This window comes from Brassica rapa, chromosome A09 (assembly GCF_000309985.2).
Source record: "Brassica rapa cultivar Chiifu-401-42 chromosome A09, CAAS_Brap_v3.01, whole genome shotgun sequence".
Classification (NCBI taxonomy): Eukaryota; Viridiplantae; Streptophyta; class Magnoliopsida; order Brassicales; family Brassicaceae; genus Brassica; species Brassica rapa.
The window spans coordinates 7,410,995-7,426,449 of NC_024803.2; the positions used below are offsets into that span (position 1 = coordinate 7,410,995).

Consider the following 15,455-nt stretch of genomic DNA (forward strand, 5'->3'; position numbering starts at 1 on the left):
AAATAAGATGCATGATTAATATTACTTATGGAATCTAAGACAATCATATTTATTTGGATACCAAACCATTTTAGTTTTGGTCGGGTTTGGATATGGTTCTTTAGATATCAAAATTTTTGGATCCGTTCAGATAGGCGTGGGCATTCGGGGTTCCAATCGGGTTTTGGTTTTATCCATTCGGGTTTTGGTTTTTCGGGTTTATCAAAATCAACCCCATTCGGGTTATATAAAAGTTCGGTTTGGGACCGGTTCGGTTTATATCGGGTTCGGGTCGGGGTTAGTAAATCTTCAAAGAACCGGTATAACCCATTGTATTTTCGGGTTTGGGTCCCAATCAATTCTTCGGTTTAACAATACATGATTTGTACCTATTTTGTAACTAAAACATAAATGAAATCGGTTCTTCGGATTTAAAATACATGATTTGTACATATTTTAATAGCCAAAACATAAGTAAAATCGATTCAAAAATAAGAAAAAACATTAAACATGATCATTCAAAATCTAGCGAAAGATAAACATAGTTAGTGATAGAAAGAAAACCAGATAAATGAAATCATAAAACAAAAACTAAGTTCTCATGAAATGAGAAACACTATTCAATAAAAACAAAACCAAAATAAAAAAAACTTTAGGCTTCAACCGCTACATTCCACCATCAACCTTCATGTATTAGATAATTATTTTAGAAGTTCAATAATATTTTAAAGTATTTTGGATACATATTAAGAATTAAAATCATATTTGGTAAAAGTTCTTTTTGTTATTATAAATATTTCGGGTTCTATCGGATATCCATTTAGGTCCGGGTTCGGTTCGGATAATACCCATAACCCAATATACCAAAAAACAGGATCCATTCGGTATTTATGTCGGGTTCGGATCGGTTCGGATTCATTTTTATCGGATCGGGTTCGGGTCGGATTTTCGGGTTCGGTTTATTTGCCCGGCCCTACGTTCAGATATCTGTACGTTTGAAATAACTTTTTGAACCGGGTTCGGTTTGGTTCTCGGATCCAAGTATTTTGCCCATCCATAAGTTTTTCGATCATTTCTAAAAAAAAAATATTCATTTTACACTACTTTTGGTTTTCATTTTGAAAATTTTTTCATTAAAGATAATTTTGAATGTATAATTAATGTTGAGCACACGTAATATAACAACTAATACACCATTTTATTTTTAAAATATACACACGGTTATTGACATTAAAAAAATAGTTTAATATACTAACTGTATATTGCGTAATTGATTTTTATATACTAAGGATACTTGAGTCACGTACTATATCATATTAACCAATACTAATCTACACACTACAGATAATTTTTCAACCAAATAATATAATCCATCTACATTTTATTATACAAACTACTAATACAACCAATGATTTAAATGACTAAGAAAAAGAAAACAATTGATATACAAGAGGTATACAATAAAACGGGTTAACAAAAACACAAAATTTTCATAACATAAAACAATCGTTATGTATGCATTATAGTAGCCCGAATTTAGGCATCAACAATATACCCGTACTCGAGGACCCGACCGAAACTGACCCGAAAAATTGAATCAACCCGATTTTTTATCCTATTGGGTCTTGTTGTGAATGACCCGTGGATATTGGATTCGACCTGACCTCGAATCCGAGATCCAATGGGGCACCCGAAATACCCGAAAATTCTAGTAAATATTATATATATAGGCGTTTCAGTATATTTTTGGTATTATGAGTATTTTTTTTAAGTTTGACTGTTTGAGATTTGAGTTTTTGGGTATGGTTTTGGGTTTTCTGTTAAAATTTTAGATTTTCAAAAATACAATTTGGATAATCAGATAAAATTTCAGGTATTTTCGTCAGATTTTAGATAAAAATTTGGATATTTTTCGAGTATTTAAATATTTTCAAGTATTTTTTTGTTTTTTTGGGCTAGACCCGACCGGATCCGAACCAAACTCGATCTAGAACCGAACAAAACTAATTACCCAATTAAGTTCAATTATCTAAGACCGACGATCCCATAGAACCCGAACCGAACTCAAACCGACAAATTCTAAATATCTAAGATCTGAAGGACCCGAACCCGATAAGACCGAACTCGAACCCGACCGAGGACCCGAATGGTCAAGCCTACCCGAATTGGTCAACTATATTATTGCCCCAAAATCCATTTAGCTGATAAAGATTAAGTGCGTATTAAACAAACTATTGACTTGCAGGCTTATAGCCTGTACTTTCAAAAATTTATATGCTTATAGCGTGTTAACATGAATTTTAGTGTTTAATAAATACAAAAAAAAATCACAGCTCTGATTTGCTGACCTGTCTCAGATAATATAACTTAATATTGAGATTATTCTTTTTAATGATTTTCCAAGATATAGTGTATTTGCCATTTCCTGTTACATGCATCAATTCTGCACACAAAAAAACGAAAAATAAATGGCGAGCTCGGATGCTCTCTTGCCTGTCATCTTCCAACGAAAACCATTATCAGATTCAAGATCCGACGACCTGATCTTGGAAAGCCGTCGGAGACAACCCATCAAGGTCCATCGCGCCGTCATCTTGCTCTTGGTCGCTTTGTACGTCACTCTCATCGTTATACACAACGAATCTGCAAGCAAGAATGGTGGAAGTAATGAAACAACGACGAAGTCACCTGCTCCATTGGCCGGTGTGTCCGAGAAGAGAAACTTTCGGAAAACAGAACCGTTTGCGTGGAAAAATACGATGTTGTCGTGGCAACGTACGGCGTTTCATTTTCAGCCTGAGAAGAACTGGATGAACGGTATTAACATTAGTGATTTTCTAATTATATATATGTAGAAAGCCTAAGTTACAAAAAAAAAAATTATATATATGTAAATAGCAAAATTAGTTCAAAGTGTTCCTTTTCCTTTTCGTAATCCATGAAGATTAGAGTTCTTGACTATATAATCATATATAGCTTAAGGAACACGAGTTAAGTAATCACGCAAGAGTGATGTCAACTATATTTTCTTTGAAATCCGTAAAATTTTAAATCAGGAATCATACAATTTTTTTTTTTTACATGTGTGATGTATGACTATCGGTTTCATTTCGCATTTAACGTTTTTCCATCTTCTTTTGGCTCTTACTTTCTCCATCCAATGGCGTTTGTGAATGGCAACTATCTGGCTTCACCTTCTGCAGATCCTAATGGTTAGATTCTACCGGATCTCCTCTCTTGTTTTTTTATTCTAAAACTAACTATTTTTCCCATTAACATTGTTTTTGTTGTTTCTGTAAATTATGAAGAACGTATTATAAAAATGATTTAACTTCAATTAGAAATTTTCACAACTGGTAGAAATATGTTGAGAAAAAGGAAGACATTTTAAAATGAAAAAAATATATTAGCTAGTCGTTTGCGGACAAGAATTAAAAAGTCAATGGAACAAAAAGAAAAAAATGGAAACAAAAATATTGTGAGAAATTATGAACACCCGACGTTTCTTAAAAGCTCTATTGTTTAGTTTGATTATTATTTTTCTTTATAAGTTAAACTCGAAGTTTAATTTAGTTTAGTTTAATTATTTGTCTGACCTGTTTTCTATACCACGTGAATCATGTGCATTGTTCAAACTGCATGCCAGTTATTGTTAAGCTGTCTATTTTGCGGTCCGACTCGTTCTAGTAACCTAGTTCACCAATGATTTCATTATTCACCACAAGATCCATAATACATAACAGAACTTATGTTTTCATCGCATCAAATGAACTAATGTTAATCGTGCGCCCAGGTCCATTGTTCTATAAGGGATTGTATCATTTCTTCTATCAATACAATATAAATGGAGCCGTCTGGGGTGACATTGCTTGGGGTCACGCCGTTTCAAAGGATCTTATACACTGGTTTCACTTGCCATTAGCCATGGTTCCTGACCAGTGGTACGACGCTAACGGCGTCTGGACCGGTTCAGCCACTTTGCTCGATGATGGCTCCATTGTAATGCTCTACACCGGTTCCACCGACAACTTCGTACAGGTAATAATTTTAAAATCCTCTTCATCTTGTTTTACTCGTGATCGTCGATATATAAGAATGACTTATACGATTCTAAGAGCAACTTTAATATAGTAAGTATATAAGAATGAGTATCTAAAACACAAATAATACTTTTTAATGCACTTTTTATATGTAGTTAAATTTCAATTTTCATTAGAAAAGTAAGTCAATCACGAACTGACACAATAGTAAAACAAATTCTAGAGAATATTTTGGAAGTTCTCTTTTGAGATATTCTTACAAGAGTTGCTCTAATATTAGGTTTTGATAATATTTGTGATATTTTTGTAAAACGTAAATAAATAATATTTACTATTGGACTCGAATTCGTATCGGGTATGACTAATAATACGTTTCTTTTTAACTTGTTGAACTAACTATATCTGAATTAACTATTGAGATCATTCCAATTTGGTCGGACCAATGGATGACACTACTACTAATAATTATTATCTTTAGGTTCAAAATCTTGCCTATCCTGAAGATCCTAGTGACCCACTTTTGTTGAAATGGACCAAGTTCTCTGGCTACCCTGTTCTTGTACCGCCTCCAGGCATCGGAGCCAGGGACTTCCGTGACCCAACAACGGCTTGGAAGACATTGGCTGGAAAATGGCGTATTACAATCGGTTCCAAGGTCAACAGAACCGGAATATCTCTAGTCTATGATACTACCGATTTTAAAACCTACGAGAAGCTAGATAACCTGTTGCACCAAGTCCCTGATACGGGAATGTGGGAGTGCATTGACTTTTATCCGGTGTCCAAGACTAAAGTCAACGGGCTTGACACTTCTGTCAATGGTCCGGATGTGATATGCCATTAGGACATATTATGATTCAAATGGAACATGGATCCCGGATGATCCGACTTTCGATGTTGGGAAAAGTACCAGTTTGAGATATGATTACGGGAAATTTTATGCGTCAAAAACGTTTTACGATCAAAATAAGAGACGAAGAATCTTGTGGGGTTGGATCGGTGAATCTGACAGTGAAGCTGCTGATGTAAAAAAGGGTTGGTCTTCTGTTCAGGTATGTTTTCCCTACTTAACGTGGTATGAAAGTTAGGCTTTGATGTGTTAGTTACTTGTGGCCCAAGTAAAGGGTTAAATTTGTTAAAATCATGAGCAGAGCATCCCCAGAACTGTTGTCCTAGACACGAAGACGGGAAAGAACTTAGTCCAATGGCCAGTTGAAGAAGTCAAATCTTTGAGACTGAGCAGCAAGAAGTTCGACATGAAGGTTAAACCAGAGACTGTGGTTCAGGTTGATGTAAGTTCCACGGCTCAGCTAGACATAGAGGCTGAGTTCGAGATCAACAAAGAAGATCTCAAAAAAATCACTGGAGATGAATCCGTGGAAGCTGAAGAAGATTTCAGCTGTGAAACAAGTGGAGGTTCAACTGTGAGTGGTGCTTTAGGGCCTTTTGGATTCTCTGTTCTTACTGATGAAAGCTTGTCGGAACAAACTACGGTTTATTTCTATGTGACTAAGGGGAAAGATTCTAAACTCAAGACTTTCTTCTGTACTGACACGTTAAGGTAATTTTCATGTTAAACATGCATTGATAGATTCTTCTTTTTATACAAATAAGTTCCTTTATATATCAGAAAATATTGATTTAACGTTAATCAAAATGTCTTTAAATAGGTCGACAATGGCAAACGATGTGGTTAAATCGGTATATGGAAGCTTCGTACCGGTCCTTAAAGAGGAGAAATTGACTATGAGAATCTTGGTAATGTATTATATCCTTCAAACCATACACTTAAATCTAGTATTAGTTTTCTTTTTGACACTTAAATCTTGGTAATGTATTATATATTATTATATTTCAATTGTGTGCACGTAGGTGGATCATTCGATAATAGAAGGGTTCGGACAAGGTGGGAGAACATGTATTACGTCAAGAGTATATCCGACAGAAGCCAACTATGGAGCTGCGAAGCTCTTCTTGTTCAACAATGCCTTTAATGCTACCATTACGGCGTCATTTGAGGTCTGGCAAATGAACAGTGCTTTTATTCGTCCTTACTCTGCGGCCGATTTGGTGCTCCTTCACAATTCATCATGAAATTTGAAATGCATATTGATGTTCATTTTCTTCTAATTTGGGCATGGGGTTGGTTAAAGTTTGAAGCGTTGGATGGAGTATGTGTGTTCATTAGAAGTTTCGGACGTATAAGTTGTAACGTTATTAGTTGTTGTTTCTTAGAGCAATAGCATTGATTATTAACAAAGTTATACTGTATTAATATACTTCATCTGTTTCATAATGTGTCACTTTAGATTTGTATGAATAGTGTTTGTTTTGCCAACTCCGCTCATATCGTACAGACCCATAATACTCACTTCATTTTCCTTGAGACGGTTCTAAACCGTTTCAAGCATTTTTTTTTTCCCAACCGACGATTGCGGGTTGAGTAGGCCTCTCTATCACTTCAGACGCTTGCGCTTTTTCAGCAAGCACATAAAAAAACCCATTAGCTTTTGGATTCTCAACTTCCTTCAACATCATGGAAACCCGTTTCCCATAACGATAACTCAATGTTAAACTCTTCGAGCAAAACCCACAGACAACCTTTGAAGTTCAGTTGTTCTAACACTAAACCTATTGACTTTGCTTTCAATGTAACAGACCATTGACTTTGCTTTCAATGGTCTCAACTCTAGTAAACCATACCTTGGGAAAGCCTTTGTAGACCTTTGTCCTCCTCTCTCTCCACTCTTTTTGACAAATCATCTAGCCTTGCCTTCAGTTCATCAACAGTTGCTCCAAAGCGGCGAGATTTTCCTCGAGGTTATGAATATAGCTCTCTTTGACACATAACCATTGAGTGCTTGATTCACAACTTGATCACATGACAGTGATACAGAGAAGCAACCACCCAACGTTCAGAGACAAAGAAAAGGAGATTGAACAAAAGGGAAAGGGAGGAAAATGTGAAGCTGTTAGCCGACGAGTAATAATTTTTAGGAGAGAAGAGAAGATAAGATTTGTATGAGAGAAAGATAATTTAACTTTATGGATGGGAAGTGGTGATTATCAGGAAAGAACAAAAGATACGATTTCTGAGAACCTTTCTTTTCAATCTGAAGAAATACACTATTGAGTATAATTTGTCTTTGTGCTCATAGAATTTTCATTTAAGGAAATTTTTTTTTACAACTTCATGGCATTTTTTAAATCTAACCTCTGGCAGAGCAATTTTGTTCCTTGCATGTCTTATATGTATGCACAAACGTGGTGATGCTCACTTTTCCTCATGCCGGTCAGTCGAATACGTCTCTATGTTCATGCATTCCTCTGTTCCCGAGTACCTACCTGCATTGGGAGGTTTTACATCTCAAATTTGTGCAAAAAGACACTCAAGTAAGAAACAATATGTTCATCTACATTTACACTTCCATTTGTTTTGAGATAGTTATCTCTTCAAAACTGGAAAAGGCATTGTCGCTACTGTTAGACACCAGAATGGGACCGATATATAAGTTAGATGACTCAAAGAAAACAACACTTAGACGACAAGTTGCATCAAACAAAGCCTATAATAAGAATGCATTTTCGAGGGATGTTCTAAAAATGTGATTTGATATAAGTAGACATAAATTTCACCTCAAGCGTCGACCGAGATGAGGAGGAGGTTGATGAAGAAAGCTTATCGGCACCAGATATAGCGCTGATTATGATGATGCTGATGGCAACGTCCATATACAAAGTCCATATACAGAATCTCTAACTTGGAGTGAAGGACTTGAGGATCTCTCAACTCAAAATCTCGAATTAGAGACATAGCCAAGTGGCAGTGATTCCATCACCACTGAAACAGATGAAATTGCAAGACAACCCAAGCATAACATCATAGTGGAAATGCAACATCCACAGTAACAATTACAAGAGAGAAACAGCTTTTTTGCATCCCCAGAATGGTGCATTGCCACGGCTCAACATTTCTTTAATAAGCTCGGCTGATACAGTTATGTCACCATCTCTAATACATAGTGTGCCGTCATTCAGCATAAGCCCATCTCCTTTCATCTTTGTATACAATGCATCTATTTCACAGTGTAGGCCTTTCCTACACAAGCCTGACATCATTGTAGTGTACGCTACAACATCAGGCTTCACTCCTTTGAGGCTTAGGCTACAGAATAAACCCCAAGCGTCTTCAACCTTACCAGCCTCGCACATCCCTCGGATAATTGTCGTATATGTGATAATATCAAGATCCATTTCTCTCCTTTGCATATCTCCAAATATCACCAATGCTTTCTCTAGCTCCCCGTTGTCACATAGACCACCTAACAAAATGTTGTACGTCCAAATATCGGGAGAGAGACCAAAAGAATCCATCTGACTAAAAAATTCCTGAGCCATATCAACATCCCCTGCTTGAAAAAACCCTTGGATAAGAGTGTTGTAAGTGACTGTACTGCTAACTAATCCTCTTTGAGACATCTCGCGGAAGAGTCTCATCCCATCCTCTACTCTCTTCGACTTACAAAACCCATTAATAAGAGTGTTGTAACTCACTACATCAGGGAAACAACCTCTTCTTACCATCAAATCAAACATCTCACTTGCCTCATCTATTCTACCTTGCACACAAAGCCCATTGATCAACGAGCTGTAAGTAACAACATCAGGATCTATACACATCCTCATCATCTCTTCATAAAGCTCTTTAGCCTCTAAAACCTTCCCGTTCTTCACAAACGCATCCACCAACGCGCTGTAAGTAACCACATTAGGACTGATCTTCCTCTTGATCATCTCACTCAACAGCCGAGCCGCATCCCTCCACCTACCCGAATTACAAAGACCCTTTACCAGAGAAGTATAGGTAACAACATTAGGTCTCACACCTCTCCTTTCAACTCCCTTGAAGAAACTAAGAGCTTCATCAGCTCGTTTACTCTTGCACAAACTATCAATAATCGTGTTGTAAGCAACAATGTCAACTCTATACCCTAACTCAACCATCTTACAAACGAAATAAACAGCTTCATTAACCCTATCCTTGCGACAAAACCCATTAACAAGAGAGCCAAGCGTGACTCTATCAGGCTCAAACCCAAGCTTCAACATCTTCCCAAGAAGAGACAAAGCAAGAGAGAGCTGAAAGCAGCTACATAAGCAATTAATCAATATATTAAACGTGTAGAGATCATTTCGAATCCCTAAAGTCTCCATCTTTCTCCCTAAAGAGACGACGGCGTCGTGCTTCTTCAGCTTGGCGACGGCGTTTAACAATCTGTTGAAATCGATGATCGAAGGGAAGGGGCGAGATTCGACCATGTCGTCGAACAAATCGATTGCGTCGTCTAGGCTGATGTCGCGGAGACGGTTTCGGCTCAGCCTCTCGCGGAGAGCAATCGCGCTGGAGAAAGCTCGTGTCCAGCAGCCGCAATGCGGAGGAGATGCTGCTCTGGGTTTAGGGCTTTCGAGAAGGTTCCGATGAAGCAATCTCTTCGCCGTCATCGCAATCGACTTCTTCATCGTTTCCGATTTGTTTTTTCCGTTGTCTCTGATTCAGAATCCTATAAACTAACAGATGGGAATGGGTAACTGACAATTCGAGAAACCTAAACCGGTTTAATTCCGGTTTATATCTTTGTATCAAACCGGATTCAGTCGCCTGTGATCGACTGGTTAACAAAATAGGTTTTTGCTTGGAAACTTCAGATTCTTTCTAATTTTCGGTTTGTTACTGGATGAAATTGGTTTATGATTTTATGATCTCTATCGGTTCGGTTCGGTTCAAAATCGGTTTCAGTTTCTGGTTTGGTAATATTTATCTTTCTCAGACTTGTCGAATGTCGATGGTGTCTCAGAGTACTCACCAAATGACAGGGATTCAAGTCTCGCTGTAATAAGAATAGAATTTACAAAAATGATTTGTTGCTAAAAACATGATATCCTATACTCCAGTTTCCTCTTTGGTCTTAAAACCTCTGGTCTAAGACAGAGAAATTTGTAAAGAGACAAAACAGTGGTTACAGTCTAAATGTAAGGGCTTAATTGGTTTCGGTGCTACTAATCCACAGAGTCTCATCAAATGCAAATTGTAGCGATGGTTCATGTTTCTGCAACATTCATAAGAAACTATATAAAATCATTTTGTACCACTTCAAATCATTTACTACCACTTCAGATCATTCTAAACCTTTCAAAATCAAAACTGGTTAGCATTAATGTTTACATTTGTGGGCTGGATAAATAAAATAAAAATATTTTAAAATAAAATAAAAACTCTTAATTGAGAGATATTATAAATAAGATATATATATATATATATATATGTGATCTTATATTTTAATTTATATCCAATAACTTATATCATAATTTATGTTATAATAATAATCTAAAAATTCTCAAAAAAACTGAATATTTTTATTCAATTATATCTATCAAAGGTTAATGACTTATGATGATTCTAGTTCTAAAAACAAGAAAATGATTGCTTAGATAATAATGATGAAAATCTTAAAGAGCAAAATCATTATTCTCTATTCTCTAGATATGAGCTTCTAATGAATTTTTTCATTCTAAAAAAATAACTTTTCAAAAATATAAAATTAGAGTCACCATTTTTTTTTTCTAAAAATAACAAAAAGTTTACAGTTGCATTAATCAACACTAGTGAAATGTAAATTGCATTTGGACTTATTCCAAAATGTTTTCATCTAGAAACTCGAAAAACTATCTACTATAAAAAATTATGGGCTTTCGTATAACATTTAAAACTGAAGCTTCAACTTTTTTAAAAAATATTCTTATTAAGTTGCATATGTTCTCACATATGATATAATAATTTTAAAGAAATTTTTTTTTTTGCAAAAGAAATATGTAAGTTCGAAAATTCAGATATCTGAAAGGGTACCATGCATATAGCCATGAAAAACAAGGTCTACATCTAACAAACATCAAACAATTATAAAGCTTAGTGGAGACACATTTTGCAAGTGGTATTATCCATATCTGCTCTTTTCTATTTTATTTTTAACTTTTATGTATCATTACATCTTTGTAAATTCTTATTAAAGAATTATTTGTTTCGGTTGTAAACTAAGTTCTCATTCTCCTACTCTTTCATTCATTTTCTTTTTTACATTTTCTCTTATCCTTATAATGGAGAACATTGTTACAATTTCTTTCTAAGTAAATTTTTAATAAAGAAAATTTTAATCATGTTTCATCTTGTTTGAATTATTTATTCTTTATTTAAATATTATGCTTATGCTTTGTGCTTAAGTGACGGGTTTAACCGCTCATATTTTTGTTTGTTTATTTTTAATTTATATTTATTATTTATGGATAAATTTTATCTTTATATAGTTTTGAGATTTATCAATTATCATTTGATCTTTAGAAATAATTTATATTTGTTACTTGACTACTGACTATCTTTGTTGAATCTCTAATAAATCTTTTTCCAATTTAGAAGATGAAGAAGCAGATTGGTACTTGTATGATGTTGATCTAGAGTATAAATTCCATTTTTAGATTTTAGAAATAAACAATCTAAGTTCCTTACAATTTGTCTAGACAGAGATTTATTGTTTCCAATACCTACGGAATTTATGGCCGTGTTTAGACCGACAAAGACATTCAAGAGGACTACTATTCAAATATATATAAACCAAAGAATGAAAAAGTAGTGACCAACACTCAAATCTTAGACGTCTACACACAAACATGGTTTTGATACCATAAAAATACTGTCATAGAGATAGCAAGATTAAACAAACACCTGACTCTTGCATTTCTTTTCGACGACAGAGGCGAGTAAATATTATAAATTCAGAAGCTCTTCATGTATAAGTGATTTAGAATCTGTTTTTCCTCTTGTTTGTCATGAGCTTCATAGACGGTAAATATTATAAACTTGATAAGATCATCGGAAATCAGCTATTTCACCAGCAATATGGGAAATTCCAGCAACTAAAAACGAAATGAACTTTATCATCTTCGCGTTGTTAATCGTTATAAATTGAAAAGGGTCACTAATATCCGAGTAATTGGAACTAACGGAACGTTCCAGAGTGGTAGAATTAACGTAACAACTGAATTTGGATACTTTTTGTTTAAATCAGCTTGTAATCGATTCTTGATTCACGGGTTTCAGATTTGATTATATAAATAATTTAAAAAGGAAAAACAAAACAAAACAAAACAAAACGAGGACTTATAACCAAAATAATTTAAAAATGTCTTACGCATTTTCCGTATTTACATGCAACTACCATAGCAAAATAAAAACATTTATTTTATTTTATTTTGAGGTCATGTCTTAACGTGATTACCCGAAAACACTTAAAAGATCACGACTTTCATGCACTATAGCCCACAACAGACGGGTGCGACGTGAAGCGAGCCTCATAACCACCGCATGCCGCAGCCGAAGCTTCCTTCATCAGCTCCTTCGAGACACCGTTGTTACAAATGTTTGCAAACGCTCTCATATGTTTCATCCCGTACTGCGTTAGTGATCCACAATGCATTTCAAATACGCGTACCTAACAAATTACAAGCACATTTTATAAACAAACCCTTTTAACATTATTATCTGTTAAATAACACGTATAAAACAAAAATTTATAAATGTATTGTACAAAAACAAAAAATAAAAGTTTAAAGGACTGCGAAACTCTTACCACTGATTTAAGACATTCCCAATCGTCGACCAACGGCAAACCTGGTTCTCTAACTGACTTGAGAACATTTGTCGTGGGACCAAACAGAACCGTGCTTATCAATTCCACACTTGTGTCTAGATGTTTTCTGTGCCTTGTTGTCTCGGTTAATTCCTTCATTATCTCATCCTTCCTTGGCCCATCTTCCGATCTTCGGTACTGCCAATATGGTTTAATCAAACCAATTATTTACAGTAGATTTAGATGACCAAAAATAAGCAAAACAAAATAGACCAATACCATTTGCCAAAGGAAAATAAGGTCTGCGTCGCGTTGGTTAACAACTCCCACGGGTGACTTGACCGGTAATTCATTAGCAGGGTAATTAACAGTGGCTGGATCGAACCCTTGGTATAGATAAAGCTTCTCCGACTTAATACTGCTGTTACCGTATTCCATCACATGGGAGCCTTCGGAATATGTATTATAGTTTGACGTCCGCATCTTCACCTACACACCGGGATAAAAGACCCGCTATATAGTTTAACATTCTCAAACCAACCATTGATTAAACGGGTTAAGACCAAAATTTCATGTACCGTTTGGTATTGTTGCTTTACAGTCTCTTTCTTTAAGTTGTGTGTCTCACTGCAAACGAATCACAACTAATAAACCACTGCACATAAAAGTACTCTATAATAAAATGTATCTAATTTATACATACCTGTCTTCCATCCAAGCAACACTATATAAATCTCCTAAGCAAGTGATATATTCGGATGGGGGAGACGGATTCATGCCGGGACAATATGTTCCATAACTACTCTCTTGTGCATTTGAAGCCGTTGTTACGTAAATGTTCAAGTCCTTTGGCATTATCCCCTCGAATATGCTCCCGCTTTCACATGCTTCTACGTATATAACCTACATTACATCATCACAATAATAATTGCATAACGATATTACCATCAAATTTAAGAAACCAATGAACCACTCAAGATATTTACTAAATTTTACCATCTCTTTGTATGTTTCGGCAGCATGCTTCTTCTTAAGTGTTTCAATAAAATCAGTAGCATAAAGGTAAGGCTTGTTTGGCATCCCTGACCGACGAAAATGTTAAACGAAACAAACACCATTATAAGCAATCAATTACAAGCATAATCCTTGCACGTACAGTATTCTTGAACACATGACTAAAAGGGTAGTTAATTTACCAAGAACTCCCGGACCACCATGATCAGAGTAATATACAAAAATGTGGTCGTTGGCCTTGCTAGCGATGACCTTACCGCTTCCACCTGTAACAGCCTCCTTGTCGCCTAGAAGTACCGCGTAGAAGTTAGCGGCCGTAACGTTATGACCGGTATAGTCCTGAAAAGAGATATTCACATGAGTAAATGATGGAAAAGGAAAACAATAAGTGGTTATGACTTATGACGTCTACAGAGTCATTGTCACTATTAATTGTCGGGTACTATTTTTTTTTTTTTGGCTCAACATCAACAATTGGCGGGTACTATCCAAGTCACCATCACGATTGATCCAAAAATACATTAGGAATTTGATTATAAAAATAATATTCGAAGGAAGTAACTTTCAATATACAAATTAATATAAAAATAAAGATCTACAACATTATTAGACGCTAAATTGGATTATAAAAATAACATATAGTATTACCATCAAATTTAATAAATATAAAACCAGAACATAGACTAATCATGGATTAAAGGTACGTTAATAATACCTTCGGGACTCCGGCGTAAACATCTTCGCCATCAGGATGGTTGATTAGAGTACCTGGACGAGGATTAAGTGGATGGTTGGCGATATCATCATACATCATGACGACTATGTTCTCTTCTTTTAAACCTCCTTTTCTTAGTATTTGATATGCGTGACAAACGTCAGCCTATAATACAAAAGCAATAAAACACAATAAGTAAATAATTGTATTTAATAAAAGCACTTTTGAATATTTTTAAGAAGTATAAAACAAAGAACACTTTTATACATGTGATAAAGTAGAACTAGTTCAACAGAATTCATCAAAGGTTCTTTTAGTTTTAAGAAAAACTCCCAAGGCTTGAACGAACTCATTGGATATTAATTTGTAGCTACTCTTTAATAAAATTAGAGAATTAAAAAAAAATTGCATGTCATAAGAATATATTCGTAAGTCCCCAGAAAAAAATCTTGAGGGAAAATATTTACACTGATGCATAATTTTAATAAAGAACTGAAAACAACGAATAATAAAAATAATTTTTTTTTAATAAAAATAATTTTAAGCAATAAGACGATTAACTATTTGATTTTACCACAAAAAAGATCCGCCATTTGAACATTTATTGTACCTGGTGCCTGTAGTTTCCGTAACCGGAAGAACCAGCGATAAGAACCGCCCATCTAGTACCGATCATGGTCTTTTCTTGCTCATTCGATTTAGCTTCCTCTGACGGCATGAGAATTTTTGGCTCGAACCGACGGCGTGACTGGGTACGAACCACTAGAAGTAACAGAAGAAGAAGAAGAGCTGGTCTGAGACAATAGAACTTAGCCATGGGAGACGGAGAGAGAATAAAGAAAGAGATACTACGAAGGAACAAAGATAGCTATAAAAGCAAATGATGGTTGGTTATAAAGCTAAACCAATGGGTGTTAATAATAAACAAAAAGAGCAGAATTCTAATCTAAAGTTTTTGCCAACTAATTACACTTTAATATATAGTTACACATTTTTTATCAATAGTATTTAGCTCTTTCGGATGGGCAA

General features: G+C 35.2%; 2 protein-coding genes and 1 pseudogene across 2 annotated transcripts; 1 reads left to right on the forward strand and 2 right to left on the reverse strand.

Moving 5' to 3' along the window:
- The first annotated feature begins 828 nt into the window (after positions 1–828).
- On the forward strand, positions 829–6,951 carry LOC103838038 (annotated as a pseudogene).
- A 134-nt stretch (positions 6,952–7,085) lies between these two features.
- On the reverse strand, positions 7,086–11,978 carry LOC103838039 (pentatricopeptide repeat-containing protein At1g62680, mitochondrial). Its single transcript, XM_009114450.3, has 2 exons — positions 7,656–11,978; positions 7,086–7,364 (listed from the first exon to the last, which is right to left on the reverse strand). Exon 1 carries the CDS (start codon positions 9,537–9,539, stop codon positions 7,932–7,934), a length of 1,608 nt encoding a protein of 535 aa, XP_009112698.1. The 5' UTR covers positions 9,540–11,978; the 3' UTR covers positions 7,086–7,364; positions 7,656–7,931.
- Positions 11,979–12,240: 262 nt separating this feature from the next.
- LOC103838040 (vacuolar-processing enzyme beta-isozyme) lies at positions 12,241–15,309 on the reverse strand. Its single transcript, XM_009114452.3, has 9 exons — positions 15,037–15,309; positions 14,427–14,591; positions 13,894–14,050; positions 13,694–13,779; positions 13,401–13,600; positions 13,276–13,324; positions 12,977–13,186; positions 12,698–12,895; positions 12,241–12,559 (listed from the first exon to the last, which is right to left on the reverse strand). The coding sequence occupies exons 1-9, from the start codon at positions 15,241–15,243 to the stop codon at positions 12,374–12,376; spliced, it is 1,458 nt and encodes a 485-aa protein (XP_009112700.1). The 5' UTR covers positions 15,244–15,309; the 3' UTR covers positions 12,241–12,373.
- Between the last annotated feature and the right edge of the window lie 146 nt (positions 15,310–15,455).

Coding starts and splice junctions, on each gene's coding strand:
- LOC103838040 (XM_009114452.3), bottom strand. CDS start 15,243: ATGGCTAAGTTCTATTGTCTCAGACCAGCTCTTCTTCTTCTTCTGTTA. Junction 14,051..14,426: donor TTTACGCCGGAGTCCCGAAG/GTATTATTAACG, acceptor ATCTCTTTTCAG/GACTATACCGGTCATAACGT. Junction 12,896..12,976: donor TTATTTTCCTTTGGCAAATG/GTATTGGTCTAT, acceptor CCATATTGGCAG/TACCGAAGATCGGAAGATGG.
- LOC103838039 (XM_009114450.3), bottom strand. CDS start 9,539: ATGAAGAAGTCGATTGCGATGACGGCGAAGAGATTGCTTCATCGGAAC.